Genomic DNA, 13,866 nt, shown 5'->3' on the forward strand with positions numbered 1-13,866 from the left:
ACATGCCCAAGAAAGTGTCTTGGAATGCTGACTGTGTGAAGTGTCAGCCCTAAGCAGCACATATAAGTCCTTGGCTATGTCTATAGTCTGACCGTGCGAATACTGTATTTGGCATTTTTAAGTGTCTCTGTACCTGTAGGACAATGGGGAGCTGCTCGGGTGGATTCCTGTTCTCTACCCCCATGGTCAGCCACACCTGAAAGGCTGTCAGCTGTTCTGCAAAGAAAGGGCTGTGCTGTGACACACACACACACACACACACACACACACACACACACACACACACACACACACACACACACACACACACACACACACACACACACACACACACACACACACACACACACACACACACACACACACACACACACACACACACACACACACACACACACACACACACACACACACAATTTTGAAATATTCTATAAGTCACACAACAATTGCATTCATGAAGCTGTAGCAGCCAGGCATCACTGCCACAAACCTGTGCCATGTGAGCCAATCAACACAGCCAATCAATACCTTGATATGTGGACATGCTAAAGACAGATGCAGACCGATAAGTACTAGCAAGATGTATGAAGGATGGAGATGACTGGAGACACTAATGGAGTTACGAGTTACGAGTGGCAATGGCAGCACGGCTAAATAGCCAGTTGATGGATGTGCACTAGGAAAGTATCAACCTGCTTGGCAGTTGATTGGCTAAATCAATTTGCATGTAATGCAAATTGATTAACACAACTACACAGCTTCAGTTTATGATTAAAAAAAATAGTGTAATTGGTGTCCCTAGTGGACACCACACCTAATGACGGTATCCCCATCTCCCCACCTCTTTAATGAACAGAAAATACATTTCCATGTAGGTTGCCAATTTCATCCAATATACTTTCATATTTTTTTATTAGCTTCAATTTAATAGTGTTCCAGTCCAATTGTGGATTTTTGCAAAACACATTTTTAGAACAAAACACCCTTTTCACATTGGCCTATTATAGCGCCACAAGGAGGCCACAACCTGACCTACCCTGGTGGAGACCTGTGCCACGAGGAGCACTTTATCTAGTTGTTCCTGTATCAGTTCTCTCTCCTGACTGGATTTGTATCCATTCCTGACCAGGCTAAAGTGCAGGAGAGACTGAACCCTGTTACTGAATGAACACTAGTCTATAGCAATGATTACCTTCACAATACTGAGCTATTTAACAAAACAACATCACTTACTGGCCCTTTAATGAGTGAAACAGGGAGTTCGACAAAGACAGAGAGAATGAGATAATGGGAAATTAAGTCACAAACAAAAGAATATAACTGCTCTACAGAATGATTATTTCCAGATAAACTGAATGAGATAAGGATATGGTTGGAATCAAACAAAGAGTGGAAAGAAAGACCGTTGAAGAGAGGCAGTGAAGAGCAATCTCTCTTAGTGGTCCTGAGAGAGTGTTTTCAGTCTGAATGGCACAAGAGAGGAAAGTGCTCTCGCAGGAGGAGTCATGGCGAGGATGTCCACCAGTCTGGCCAGCTGGGTCCTATTTGACTCTATTTCCATTACGTAGGCAAGTCAGTAAGTGCCTCGAGTTTTACATTGGACAACACTGTCCACAGACCAATCAAAAGCGACAAGTCGTTTTCTACCATTTGGACACAGAGATAGTAGGCTTTCCAGCCCCCCCCCCCCCCCCCATTAGTATTACTGAACACTGCTCTAAAGCACATTGTAGCTCTTTGATTTAGAGTTGAAGAAGGCCACATGGCTTTAACGTCCATCTGTCTGTTTGTTGCCTGCTGGGGGAAAACGAAAAATAAAACAAGAATCCTAAAACCGTGCACCCGTTACACCATTATGTGGAATTATTCAACTGACTGCTTGCTCTCGCTTTCTTCTTTAACCCATTTAGGCCTGACGTCGAAATTTATAAAATGTCTTCTAAATCCTGACAGTTTTCTGTCAGGATTTGCGCCACATTTTCATTTTTTTCAAAAATAGCAGACCTACAAGCTCGTAGCACACGACTCGGTGGCGCGCTATGAGCTTGTAGATCTGCTATTTTTCAATAGCACTGATGTGAAAGAGTCAAAACCTTACCAACAGAAAGTCAGGTGAAAAAATACCTTAGACGTGTGTTATGATCCTTCCACTTTGAAGTACTACACTATGTCTTCTCATTCAATATTTGAACAACAATGTCATGGATTGATCAAATTATATTAAAGACGGATTTCACCGCGACGCGCGATCACGCATGGATGTCATGGATTGATCAAATTATATAAAAGACGGATTTTACCGCGACGCGCAATGTTATTCATTCATGTATTGATCATCAGGCAGCTGCATCCAACGGTAATAAAGTTACAGAGATTAAAACACAGTGCTAAACATGCACATGTGTGCACTGAAATAAAGGGCAGAAGAATGGATTTACAACTAAGACAATCGTCAGAATGCGTGTGGTCCGTGTGGAGACCACAAACAAACAGCAACTTTTTCTTCAGTGGACGATGTGTAAATCAGTTAATTTATACTTTTAATTTACAACATCCAACAGCATCATATCAAGTTAACAAAAATGCTGATGTTGTAGGCTATTTATTTACAATTGTCACAGAAACACACGGCTACTGTAACTGGAGAACAAAGATAGCTACGGCCAATCGAAACGACTATGTAAATACATGCAGGAATGTTCACACCCCCAAAATACGGCAAATAATCTGTAATTATAGAGACATTTTTGCAATGTAAATACAACGACTTAATGACACTAAAACGATGTTCTGATGGAATAAAAACATTCTTTAACATTCCAACTGTGTTAATGTGGCTAAAAACGAAAACCACCAAAAAAAAAGAAAGAATGTATTTTGTTCTATAGTGAAGTTATACTATTGCCGACTTGTGGTTGAAATCACTGGCACTGGTCACATATCTTTCACCGACAGATCCATCTATCTAAGCTTGCTTCTAATACGCTGTGCCCAAACTCGGGTCAACAGCCCAGTGACCACCAAAGACCACTTTATCAACCCTGCTGACCAAGTGATGCGTCAAACGTTACAGTTGACATTTTGACGTGGCATCTAAACGGGTCAGACAGCGATGGAGTGTATGTGTATGTGTGTGCATGATGAATCAGGGTAAATGTTGGAAAACACGCAGTGCTGACAGGAAGTGATAGGGCAGGCACTCTGGGCCTGGGTAATGAAAAGATGAAAGAGGTGAGGTGAGACGAACAGCGATTTATCACGGGACCCCCCAACCCCAGCCTCCCCCCACCAAACAATCTCTCTCACACACACACATTCATGTTCCTGCACGAATGCACACGCTTGAAGAAGGGTGCTTTATCTTACTGCTGGAGTGACGCAATGTGTGGGGGGGATAAGGATGTCTTGTTTTTTGGGATGACACACACACACACACACACACACACACACACACACACACACACACACACACACACACACACACACACACACACACACACACACACACACACACACACACACACACACACACACACACACACACACACACACACACACACACACACACACACACACACACACACACACACACTCTTACTCTGAAGGCAGTGCCCTCTTCAATGATGGTAGGGAGTTGTGAGAGGCAGATGTCCACTGCCAGGTCCCACGCTTGCCTGGACAGAGATAAGACACACAAATAGCATTATGAGATACAACATACAGAATAAATTAACCTCTCTCGCACAGAAACAAAGAGGAATGTCAAAATACCTGCAAAGAAATAATACACACACGCACGCACACGCCCCCCCAGGGTCTTAGGGAGGGCACTGAGGGCAGTAGTGAGTCTTTGATCCTTTCTTAAACCTCAGCATTCTCTCATGGTCATCATATCTAATTCATAGGGTTACATAACACACATCAAGCATGGTACATTCTGCTGCTCTCCTCTCTGGCAGGATACTGCAGGGTTCTGGGGCTCAAGGGGGTTTCTTCCACTCACTTAGCTTTAGGGTTATGGTCTACGTGCTGCACGGCACGCTACCCAATGTAATGTAAAGTGATGCGTTGACGTTAGGCTCATCCCTTTCATGAGCGCAAGAGGCTTCCCCACATATACTGTAGGTTAGAGTGGAATTGTGGGATCTAGCTTATCTACTCTCATGTAATGTATGACATCATGACAGACACATGGCACATCTCAGATGGTTTTAGACATTCACAGATTCCCCTGATGAAGGCTGGATAGCCAAAACGTCTGTCCTGATATGTAGAAGATAAATCTGTTGAAAATTAGTTATGGATCGTACACACTGCACGAAATTTGCTGTCAGGGATCATTTTTGGCGCTCGCCGACAAAACTCCCGATCTGACGCAAGATCGGACTTTGATTGCGTGTGAAAGGAGCTGCGAGAAGATCCAGTGCCGACCGGTTCTGAATATCTAGCAGGTTTAATATTTGGCTCACTCGCCGACTGGACATCATACAGTATGAACTGGGTTGCGACCGCGTCCCGAGAAATCCTGTATTACAGCCAATGAGAGCACAACTTCACAAGACAGTGCCCACTGCTCACAGCCTCTGTCTGTCTGTATAGATGACCAGATTATAATATATTGGTAGCTATATTAGCTGTTACACACTTGAATAATGTTGATAAACCGCATCGTTCAACGCTGCAAACCTTTGGACCTCGTGCGCTCTGTGTGTGTGTGTGTGTGTGTGTGTGGGGGGTGCATGCGCGCACACATACGGAGAGAGACAGAGAATTATTTTATGAAAATCAAGATTTAACGTCCTGCCTCGTTTAGTGTGAAAGCCTTTAAGCCACACAGATATAATGACAGTCGATTTAAAAAAAGACTCCTGTACTGTGAACGATCTGATGACTTTAAACTTTAAAACTCCTACAGTGTAGGGGCCATTATTGGTGTGTGCGACACTTCCTATTCTATGATGTTTTAAAGTGGTAACACACCATGAGTCAGTCACAGTGAGGTGGTCACAACAAGGTTAAATAAAGTGGTAACACACCATGAGTCAGTGAGGTGGTCACAACAAGGTTAAAGTGGTAACACACCATGAGTCAGTGAGGTGGTCACAACAAGGTTAAAGTGGTAACACACCATGAGTCAGTGAGGTTGTCACAAGAAGGTTAAAGTGGTAACACACCATGAGTCAGTGAGGTGGTCACAACAAGGTTAAAGTGGTAACACACCATGAGTCAGTGAGGTGGTCACAACAAGGTTAAAGTGGTAACAAACCATGAGTCAGTGAGGTTGTCACAACAAGGTTAAAGTGGTAACACACCATGAGTCAGTCACAGTGAGGTGGTCACAACAAGGTTAAATAAAGTGGTAACACACCATGAGTCAGTGAGGTGGTCACAACAAGGTTAAAGTGGTAACACACCATGAGTCAGTGAGGTGGTCACAACAAGGTTAAATAAAGTGGTAACACACCATGAGTCAGTGAGGTTGTCACAACAAGGTTAAAGTGGTAACACACCATGAGTCAGTGAGGTTGTCACAAGAAGGTTAAAGTGGTAACACACCATGAGTCAGTGAGGTGGTCACAACAAGGTTAAAGTGGTAACACACCATGAGTCAGTGAGGTGGTCACAAGAAGGTTAAAGTGGTAACACACTACCAAAGTCCTCAACAAACTACAGAGATATATATAAAACATTCCACTGCCAGCCCAATCACCAGAACCCACCACAGAAAGAAACCCCACGACACCAGTCCTCCATGACCTTCACTGACTAAAATACACAATAGATTTCAAAATACTGCTCACAATGACCCGGAGGGTTAGCTCAACAGTCTGGGCACCTAGGCTACTGAGCCGGACGGACGGCGTGCCGCGGGTTCAACTCCCGACCCCGACGGCCTTTGCCGCATGTCTTCCCCCCCCCCCATCTCTCTCCCCATTTCCTGTCAGACTACTTTCATCCTATCAATAAAGGCAGAAAAAGCCACAAAAAACTGTATCTCTCTGACCTCCTCCACCAATGTACAATACAGAATTACACCCTATAATTGTATGAAGTGACAAAGTTGATTCCGATTCTTCCATGTTCTGGTTATTTAGTGTAGTGTGGGTGTGTTGCTTTGGACATAAGTAACAAATCCACCATTATTGGTTTGGAAGATCTTCAGAGGATGCCCAGCTCCATCTGTACATGAATGGTAGGAGAGAGAGAGAGGCTGCTAATGAGAACTGACACGCTCACAGAGAGGAGCCTGGTGCAGTGGTGCACTGTGAGTTGACAGCATTAGCCTGATGGTGACTGACTGCCAACAAAAATGAGTTGCTTGTCACGAAGCTTGTGTTTGTATAGGCTTTAATTGTGTGTGTGTGTGTGTGTGTGTGTGTGTGTGTGTGTGTGTGTGCGTGTGTTTATTGTCTGTATGTGGGGGGTGTAGGCGCATAAGCATGGTGTGTGACATCTGAACAGGGTGGTGTACGAGGGGACCGCATTGATGGCTAAAAGAGTCGTCGTTGTGTGTGTCGTCCCCCCGTCCCCCCCCCTGATGTGAGCAGTGTGGTACAGTACACTACTACAACATGCCATGTCAGTCAAGTCAAGTCAATTTATACAGCACATTTCAGTGAGTGAGGACTTGTATATTTATAGATTTTTTGTATATACAATACATATATACATATGTATTGTATATACAAAAAATAGGTAGGTTTTTTTGTTTGCTTTTAAACAAAGACAATGTGGTTGCAAACCTTAGATCAATCGGTAGAGAATTCCACAGAGTGGGACCAAAATGACTAAAAGCACCGTAGCCTGATTTAGTAGTCCTCAAAACCCCGCCCCAATTGCTGTGATTGGCTGTGATGCACGCAGAGTGCTCGTTTCGGTTCATTGGATAACCTACTGCAGTGGTTCCCTATAAGTGGAGTCCGGGGACCCCCAGGGGCAAATGTCATTAACCATTAGACGTTAAAATCTTCTCTTGTGGGGGTCCTTGGCATATCTTTTCAAATGGGGGGGTCCACGGGGCTAATTAGTGTCATTTTGGGGGTCCTTGACGTGAAAAAGTTTGGGAACCACTGACCTACTGTATACGGTTCACCACGTCTTTCTAACTGGAATGGTGCACTTGTAGATGCTCTCCCTGCGGCTCCCTCGGGCATGCCTCATGAACCGCAATGCCTCACTGTCGGAGCGCCTGCCTTATTTTCAAGTGATTTAAAAAGTGCACGCGTTGTAAAACCTTGCTTATACGCATGAGGAGTGAACCAAAACAAGAGCTCCCCAAAACAACTGGCTTGATGACTGGCCTGGGAATGGCATACGCACAACTCTTGCCTATTCCAAACCATTTGAATATCAATGCCAGTTTCTGTACGGGAACAAACATCAATCCCTTGTTTGTACCAGGTGGCCTCCCCTGCTCTAACACTTTAGATTTTTCTAACTTTATCCATCTATCCAATGTGGCCTCCTTTTGCTGCCACATCACATTTTTCATGTCCACTCTGTCTGTGTTCATCCATCTCCATCTTTCTAGGTCTCCAGAAGTGCTCCCCCTTTCTCCTAACCCCAGTGCGTGTGCGAGCGTGCGTGCATCAAAAGGCACTTTTGCACATTTGATGGCAAACAATCCAATTCCCCTACACTCTAAAATAATGTGCCTGTAGGAGAAAAGTGAGACTCTTGCCGGCTTATAGACACCTGCCGCGAGAATCACTTTTGTTTTATTTACTGATGCCAGGGAAGTTATACAAAAATACGTAGCTCCACAGGCAGGAGGGGGAGAGAGAGAGAGCATCTTTCAACACAAGCCAGCTAATGAGTGGGAGGGAGGGAGGTATTTGTTAAAGTACAAGAGATAGTGGGTGAACTGTTAGTGTACCTAAAGGGAGATGGATAATGGTGTGTTTGTCACACTGTGGAGGATTATGTGAAGTCACTGGACAATGTGGTGTTTTCTTCACTCTATCGCGTGTGTTTATATATTACCAGTAATGAGACTGTGTGGGAGAGACAAACGAGTTCTCAGGTAATGAGAAGCATTGCGACTGAGTCGCAAGAAAAACAAATCCTGGGCGTACAGAATAGTACTGTTAATATTCTAAATGTCTTGCGTCACTTGTGTGTGACCCTGTTTTGCCTGTGCAGTATGGGCGTGTGTGTGTGTGTGTGTGTGTGTGTGTGTAGTGGTCTTACCACATGGCATGCATGTATGTAGGAGGCAGGCGCGGACTGCTGACCGGCGTGCAATTGTAAGACCTCATAATCCTCTCGGCCAATAGGAAATTGCGAAACAAGCTGGCCACAAGCAGGTCCTGACGGAACAACTTCTGAAACAGATCTAGAGGGGGAGAATTGTGTATGAGATTGCGAGAGAGAGAGAGAGAGAGAGAGAGAGAGAGAGAGAGAGAGAGTGACACTTTTTTCACCGATAAACACGGCATAAAAATTAAATAAAGATTAAGCCATGATGACTAAAACTATGTCTAAATATACTGACAATCTCATCTACAGATTAAAACTAGACAAAAAGGTCGCACTGCAACGCATTGTGAGCTTGTAGATCGGCAGTTTTCAGCATGCAACCAAGTATAAAATCTGCCATAACATTGCTATCGAGGCCTGCAAAAAAATGCATTTTTGTCGACAAAAAACAATTGTAGATTTAGTCGACTAAAACTAGACTAACACTAAAACAGTTCAGATGACTAAAATATGAGACTATATTTTAATTCTAAAGACTATGACTAAACTAAAATCTAAATTTGCTGCCAAAATCGACACTGGATGCGAGTGAACACATTAAAAATATATATTGTAATTATGCCCAATTAGCACCCGACAGATGATGAAAGGTAAATGGAGGAATCACAGTGACATGCTCTTAAAAGCTAGAGCAGGAGTAGAATAGGCAGAAAAGGGAAGCAGCCTTTGGGGATGTACAGTAAAAGCAAATGATGACATTGCTCAGTGCATTCACTACAGGTAATTCATTTTAATGGCGTCCGAGGCCAATCCATATGATATGAGAATAATTCGAGTGTGTGTGTGTGTGTGTGTGTGTGCGTGTGTGCGTGTGTGTGTGTGTGTTCGCTCGTGTGTGCGTGCGAACTGTCTGTGATTGTCACATAGTATGTGAAATCCAGTGCTACTTTGTGTCTAAAGCGTCTGATAGTCAATGTACCAGTTATATGAATATGATTTAGCATTTGTTTGTGTGCGTGCGATTTGGATTAGTTGCAACATGCCATCATTATGAGGATTGCCTGTGATGTGGTCTGTTTCATCAACAGCAAAGCTCAGGGGAGGGGGAGGCCCCTCTAGACAGCTTACACACTTGTTAGTGTTAGCACAGTGCTATTGTCACTGTGATATGGCATTCCTGAGGGAAGTCTTTAAGTGTGTGTGGGTGCATTGCATGCAAAAGTGTGTGTGTGTGTGTGTGTGTGTGTGTGTGTGTGTGTGTGTGTGTGTGTGTGTGTGTGTGTGTGTGCGCGCGGCTTCACCTCGGGGCAGAACGTTCCAGGCAATGGTGTCTGTGATGGCCGTGAAGATCCAGTTGAGCTCTCCCAGAGGAGTGCGTCTGTCGTTCAGTCTGCCAGGGATTCTGTTGCACAACAAACAAGACAGATGGCACTGGGTCAGCAATACTGGCTCCATTAAAAGCTGTGCAGTTGGAGCACTTCGGGAGACATCTGTCGCTCTAATGTGATTTAATCAACACATCTTGAGAGGTGTCTGATCCAGGGTGATGTTCAAGTAAAGCCACGTGAGAGAGAAGACCGGTTGGAGGTGTAACTGACAGACGATTATTAGTTGAAAGCGTTCTCACCACGGTGTGTGGAACCCATAGAGTTCTATATAAACTAGAGAGCGGACAGCCCCACCCCCAGCTATTGATTTCAATGGAAGTTGCTCAGTGGTGTTTGAAGCGACCGGAAGAACGCTCTACTTCCACATTTTCTTTTCTAGATTTTCACATTTTTGTGAAAGTGCTAACCTCCATGAAAGTGCCTGAATTCATGGACGAGCGTTCTGTGTTAAAACATAGCTGTGCACGCTTTTGCACGTGCATGTGGTTTTGCCTGCCTGCAGTACCAGCTTTGGCCAGTAGTACTGTAGTAGTACATTCAGAGTCCTGCAGCCACCATTATCTATTCTACAGTAACTCAAAGCAACATAACAATCTCTGCTGCAGCTGTTGAGTCCCATTCTTGGCAGGTGAATGCCTATTACCAGTGGTGGAAAGTAAATTTACTCAAGTACTGTACTTGCAGTAAGGACAGCTTTGAGGTACTTTAATTGTACTTTACTTGAGTATGCAAATAATGTTTTTCTATACTATATAAACTTCTACCCCACTACATCTCAGGTACATTGTGCTTTTTACTCCACTACAAGTATTTGAAACAGTTAGTTACAATTAACTTTATAGATTTAGATTATTATGCATTATACATCAACCACTTATTTTATACTATTTCAATTCGACTCAGCTCAGCTTGTGAGCTTGTAGATTCTTAGTATGAAAAAAGTGAGCATTTTGGTGGTGTAAGTCAAGTCAGTGGTTCCCAGGTCACCACTGAAAATAACCTTTTCATCCACGGCACCCCTGAACTACATTGTTACGTCATAACACCTTTTATTTTATTAACCGGGACTTTTACTTGTAAAAGTAAAAATCACACCCGTGTGAACCGAGTGGTGCAACTCCCCCCCCCCCCCCCCCTCTCTCTCATTAGCAGGCAACAGTGTAGCACTCTCTCTATCTCCCCGTTTCTGGCACAACAGTGCCCCTACTGGTTCTAATAGTCATACTTGTGCTCATTAACCAACACAACACAGAGGTGAACACGGACATTGCTGGTTGTAGGAGTGGTTGCACCACTCAAAAAATAATCAAGAGTACTGCCGATTACGCTGCGATGCTAGCTGCTCAGTACATTGTGTGTCTGCCAAAGACACTTAGGGAAGACTGGGCTCTTCTAGGCCTTTCATCTGCTCAACATTCTGTCTAGAAGTGAAAACGACACTTGATGGCTGGAAGGATGGATGACAGATATATGTAGAGATGGATGGATGGATGGGTATACAGATGGATGGACAAACATATAGCATGGGTGGATGGATGGACAGACAGATCTGTAGAACTTGGTACTGTAGCTACTCTATTATGCAACTGGAATCATTCTGAATGTGGCTAGGCATTTCAACACTAAGGGAAGTACTCTTCTATAGAGGTATGTGATTCTGAAAACGAATTCTGAGAAAAGTATGTGGCTATATTCAGACATGAGGGGTAGTCGTGATTGTCTCGCACTGGCATTGTGTCAAGATTTGTGGTGGTTTCGCGTGGACAGGAGAGACAGGGGTGGGAATTGTGGGACAGACGACAAAGACAGTTTATTTTTGGACACAGCCTGTCTAATTCCCTGCATTCTGTGTTATGCAATAGATTTTATAACAAACAGAGAAAGGAATGTCTGGGATAGCATGTTCCTCTCACCGCGCCAACTGTAGGGGGGATGTCATGGACATACTGAACTGTGTGGGTGGAATGTGAAGGTATGTTTTGACTTGTTATATTGTCTGTGTGTCTGTGTGTGTGTGTGTAGTTTGATTTCAGCATGTTTTACTCCCATGCCCAGTTGCACACCATGGGAGAAATCGGATTTTCACCATGGGAATTTTTTCCACCCAATGCATGTTACAGAATCAGAATTTTAGACACTGTCATTGCTCCAATAAAATCACTAATCAAAATAATAAAAATCAACAAATCATACTATAATTAACCGAATGTCTGAGTGTGTGTGTGTCAGTGTGTGTCCGTGTCTGTCAGAAACAGTGCCGTAACTCCTTACTGCCGCACCAATCACTCCCACTTTTCACACAGGCATTGACCATATGAATATGGAGGGCGTAACGAAGCCCTTTTTTCGATTTGACACATTAATGATTATTAATTAATTAATTAGTCAATTACAAACGCACCCGGGCGCAGTACCCTTCACGGCCACAAGGGGGGGGGGGGGCAAATATCTCACAACGGGTAAGGACTAGTAATAATAATTACCCATCCGTTACTACATGTGAAGGGCACAATACTGGGTTTAAAAACACAGCTGAAACATGAAGTGGAGGCTGTCAAATCCCGCAATTTCCTTCTTCCCATTGCGCTGCAACGTAACTAGGATGAGCCGCCCAAAGGGTGGCAAAATTCTAGTATATATATATATATTATAGTCACTGTCAGATGGAAACCATGTATGTGCAAAACCGTTTAAATGATTTAAAATAGTGAAAAAAGCCGATCTACAAGCTCATGTTGTGAGATACTACTACTACCTTTGTGCGACACTCAAAAGCATGAAAATATAGAAATATGGAGAAATATATGCAGGTCTCTGCTTGACAGCAACGATTGTGTGCGCGCGTGCGCGTGCGTGTGTGTGTGTAAACTTAACTTTTTTGATTGTTCATGAACCATGAAAACACTCACTGCTAGTGTTCAGCAAATATGAAATCCCTATACCGTTAGTGTAGTACTACTACCATTTCTCACAAGCATGTACCCCATATAAACACCAGCGCTCACTCGCATACAGTATGCATGTGCAGTGTGTACACTCTCACAGTACCCACCTACACAAACAAAACAAGCACTAAAATAATGACACTTGAGTTTACAGCATTGCATAAGACAGCCGTGGGCATTCAACAAGGTTGCACGACTCTCTCAAATATATCTTTAGACAGACTGGTAGATACCATACAGCCATCCTGAAGAAGTCCAAATTCAAAAATGTTGTGGTGGTGGTGTGTAGCGCCATGTTAGATGGCGAGTGTGGCATCAGAGACAGGAGTGAGCAGGTAAATGAGTTTAGAGACATTGTTTTTTAGAGAGAGAGAGAAAGAGGGACAGCTGAAACTAACCTTTTATGTACATTTATAGTAGTACATATAGTAGGCCTACTTCAGATGTTATCTGTGCTTTTCAATATCACAAATATTTGAAGGAACATTACGGAAAATCCAATTTATGGATAGAGTGTTCAATACTCCAGCACTGAGATCTCTATCCCAACCCACACTCACTGCTTCTCCTAAATCCAGTCTTATCAGTACGCCGGCCTCCAATGTGTGTTTGAGGTGGACAGCCTGGCACGACAGTGGTAGGCGAGGACACCATTTTATCAGAGGTAGCAGAATCTGTGTGCCTAGAGGCGGATGGAGAAAAAGCCTGGCTGTCATGTCCCCCCCCCATACAGACCGACTCAATCCCAAGGTTTTCTGGGTCAACAGCATTGACCAAGAAGAGTTCATTTCATTTTTGTTCTGTATTTTATCTTTTCTCCTCTGAGATGGCAAGAGAAAGGAAGGGAGGTTAAAAGGCTTGGGCTGGATTTTCTGATATGGTTCCTTGGGCAGGGGGACTTTAGCAGTACACACTATCTTCGCAAACCGAAGTCTGAGAACTGTCAAATATGTTTTCTTTAGTTCAAATGTATCTGTGCCCCATCTCTTCAACCGACACGGTAACTTTCAGACTATGATCAGGAACACTGTCAGACTGCATTTGAGCTGAGAAAAAATGAATGTTGGTGACGCATGCCCATACAGTTATGCAATACCGAGTATTTAGTATAGTACCCATTGTATTAGTAACAAAGGGAGTCTACCAACGCGCCTCAAGCCTGAAACGGCTGATCCGGTGCTTCACAGGTGCAAGGACATCATGAGTTGCATAAGGAGAAGAGACTGGAGCAGCACGGACAAGGACATCATGTGCTGCTCCATTATAATAGTACTTTGAGGCAAGTCTATGACGTCAACTCAATACTATGATGACATATTGATGACATCAGTGAT

At 43.6% G+C, this 13,866-nt stretch overlaps 1 protein-coding gene across 3 annotated transcripts in view; it reads right to left on the bottom strand.

Annotated features, from left to right (window-relative positions):
• rptor (regulatory associated protein of MTOR, complex 1) overlaps positions 1-13,866 on the bottom strand; it is a 167,186-nt gene that overhangs the window by 66,561 nt on the left and 86,759 nt on the right. For all 3 annotated transcript variants that reach the window (XM_083765717.1, XM_083765716.1, XM_083765715.1), the window contains exons 9-12: positions 9,501-9,601; positions 8,191-8,335; positions 3,599-3,674; positions 134-235 (exon numbers count right to left, since the gene is read on the bottom strand). In XM_083765717.1, coding sequence (XP_083621843.1) covers positions 134-235; positions 3,599-3,674; positions 8,191-8,335; positions 9,501-9,601 — 424 coding nt within the window. The remainder of the gene's footprint in view (positions 1-133; positions 236-3,598; positions 3,675-8,190; positions 8,336-9,500; positions 9,602-13,866) is intronic.

This window comes from Protomyctophum parallelum, assembly GCF_964188405.1.
Source record: "Protomyctophum parallelum genome assembly, chromosome: 5".
Lineage (NCBI taxonomy): Eukaryota > Metazoa > Chordata > Actinopteri > Myctophiformes > Myctophidae > Protomyctophum > Protomyctophum parallelum.